Consider the following 1,839-nt stretch of genomic DNA (forward strand, 5'->3'; position numbering starts at 1 on the left):
GCTTTGGCTGCTGCTCTGACGTCTGGTTTTGATAAGCGAGTTTCAGAGCCTAGTGGCCCCTGGGAATTCTGCAGGCAGTAACTGGGTGAGGTCATTCGGCTTTCCACTGAGTTTCCTTTCTCTGTTTTTGGCTGTCCTAGTGAGCGTGACCCTCTAGCACTCTGGAATACTTCTGTTCCCTTAGGAACTATCGGCCCACTCTCTGGTTTTATCTCTGTCCACACAAAAGCTCCATGTCGCTGGAAAGGGAAACAAGGTTGACGTTAACCAGAGGAACATAAGCGGCTAGTAGATGCAGCTGTGAGCTGAGTTCATTTATTAGCTCAAGTGTTGGCAAAGCATTCACTTGTTTCTCGGCCTCTCTACTGGCCATCAGCCTAGGTCCTAATAGCTGAAAGCACTGGAATAATGGCTGGTCTGTCAGCCTATTTTATTCATGAAATGGGGCACGGCAGGAATATTCGGAAAGGAGCAACAAGCAAAAGAAAATGCATCTTATTTTCTCTGGTTCACAACCATTATGCCTCTCAGAGTGTGTGACCAGCCTACGGCTCTCCAGTGCGAGTCTATTCATATCAGATTTCATTTCTTGCTACATGGGTTGCTATGGATACAATTCTAAACTGCTGCTTTTGTGGGCCTGGAGATTTATGACGGCATCCCAAATGATTTGGTCTATCAGGGTCACACAAGATCTTTTCCCCCCCTTTTTAATAAGCAGAAGTGAAAACAAACACAAGGCTGTCCTCTTCAAAATGCTTCTGACAACTGAATTCTGCACTTTGGGCCTGATTCACAGCTACTGGATCGGTCTCCCACATTACATATGTCATCACCGACTCAGAAGACACACCTATTCTTATCCACACATATACTTATAAACCCACATTCCTACGATACAAAAACTGTCAACCGTTTGGAACAAATATTTAAGGAAGTGACTTCAAAATATGCACTGAGTCTGGCTTTTATCTTGTCTATGCCATGCCTGCTCCACTTACCTTGAGTGTAAATGAGCATATTCAGTCACTGGAGAACCAAACTAGTGAGAATTAAATCATTAGGATTTTTTTTTTTTGTAATCAGTCACCAAAGCTACAGGAAGCCAAATAATACAATGCATGCAAACAAAAAAAATGGCATGTGAAGTAATATTAAAAAGCATGTCTTCAATCCTGGCAGTTCTAAGGTATGTGACAATAGCTCTTGGTTTTAAACCTGTTTGTCGGAAGTGCTGGAATAAACTTAAACCTCCAGCTTCCTGTTCACTATTAATCATACAGGATGCACATGGTCTTACCTTTCCTCGAATGGGTTCATTAGGAGTTACTCTGGAATTGTACTGATGGTTAAAGGAGATCTGTTCCTGTAAAATTTTTGGAAGCCTTTCTGGTGGTTTGGGATTAGCAAGTGGAACTAAAAACAAAAACAAAAAAACCCAGTCAATCAATCAATCAGAGATGCATGAAGTGCTCCCATAGTTTTACAGCAAAAAAAATCACCATGATTTAACGACACTCACAGATGTTAGACGTTGCATGGAAATACAAAAGAAAAATGACAGGTACCTGTCCTGACTTGTTTAGATAAACCTGACAGTCAGATATAGATGTAATGTCTACCAGGAACAGCAGGAGAGAAGGACACTAATGACAATGATGTGATGGTAGGATACTCAGTTAGGCATGCATACATACCATGATGATTCAAGGGCTTTTTGGAGTGTAAATGTGCTTGTTTTTCATAGGCAGCACTGCAGGCCTTTTGGAAGACGTTGGATGGGGTGAGAATGAAGCCCAGACAAATAGACTTTGGAAGTAAAATTCCAAGGATCATTTG

At 41.7% G+C, this 1,839-nt stretch overlaps 1 protein-coding gene across 1 annotated transcript in view; it reads right to left on the minus strand.

The window, feature by feature from the left end:
• Positions 1 to 1,839, minus strand: part of CUNH2orf73 (chromosome unknown C2orf73 homolog) — a 37,048-nt gene that overhangs the window by 3,445 nt on the left and 31,764 nt on the right. The window contains 2 exon segments of the mRNA XM_025201586.1: positions 1 to 239; positions 1,301 to 1,416. The exon segment at positions 1 to 239 is cut by the window's left edge and continues 22 nt beyond it. Of these exon segments, the coding sequence (XP_025057371.1) occupies positions 1 to 239; positions 1,301 to 1,416 (355 nt within the window).

Source organism: Alligator sinensis, unplaced genomic scaffold, assembly GCF_000455745.1.
Source record: "Alligator sinensis unplaced genomic scaffold, ASM45574v1 scaffold432_1, whole genome shotgun sequence".
NCBI lineage: Eukaryota > Metazoa > Chordata > Crocodylia > Alligatoridae > Alligator > Alligator sinensis.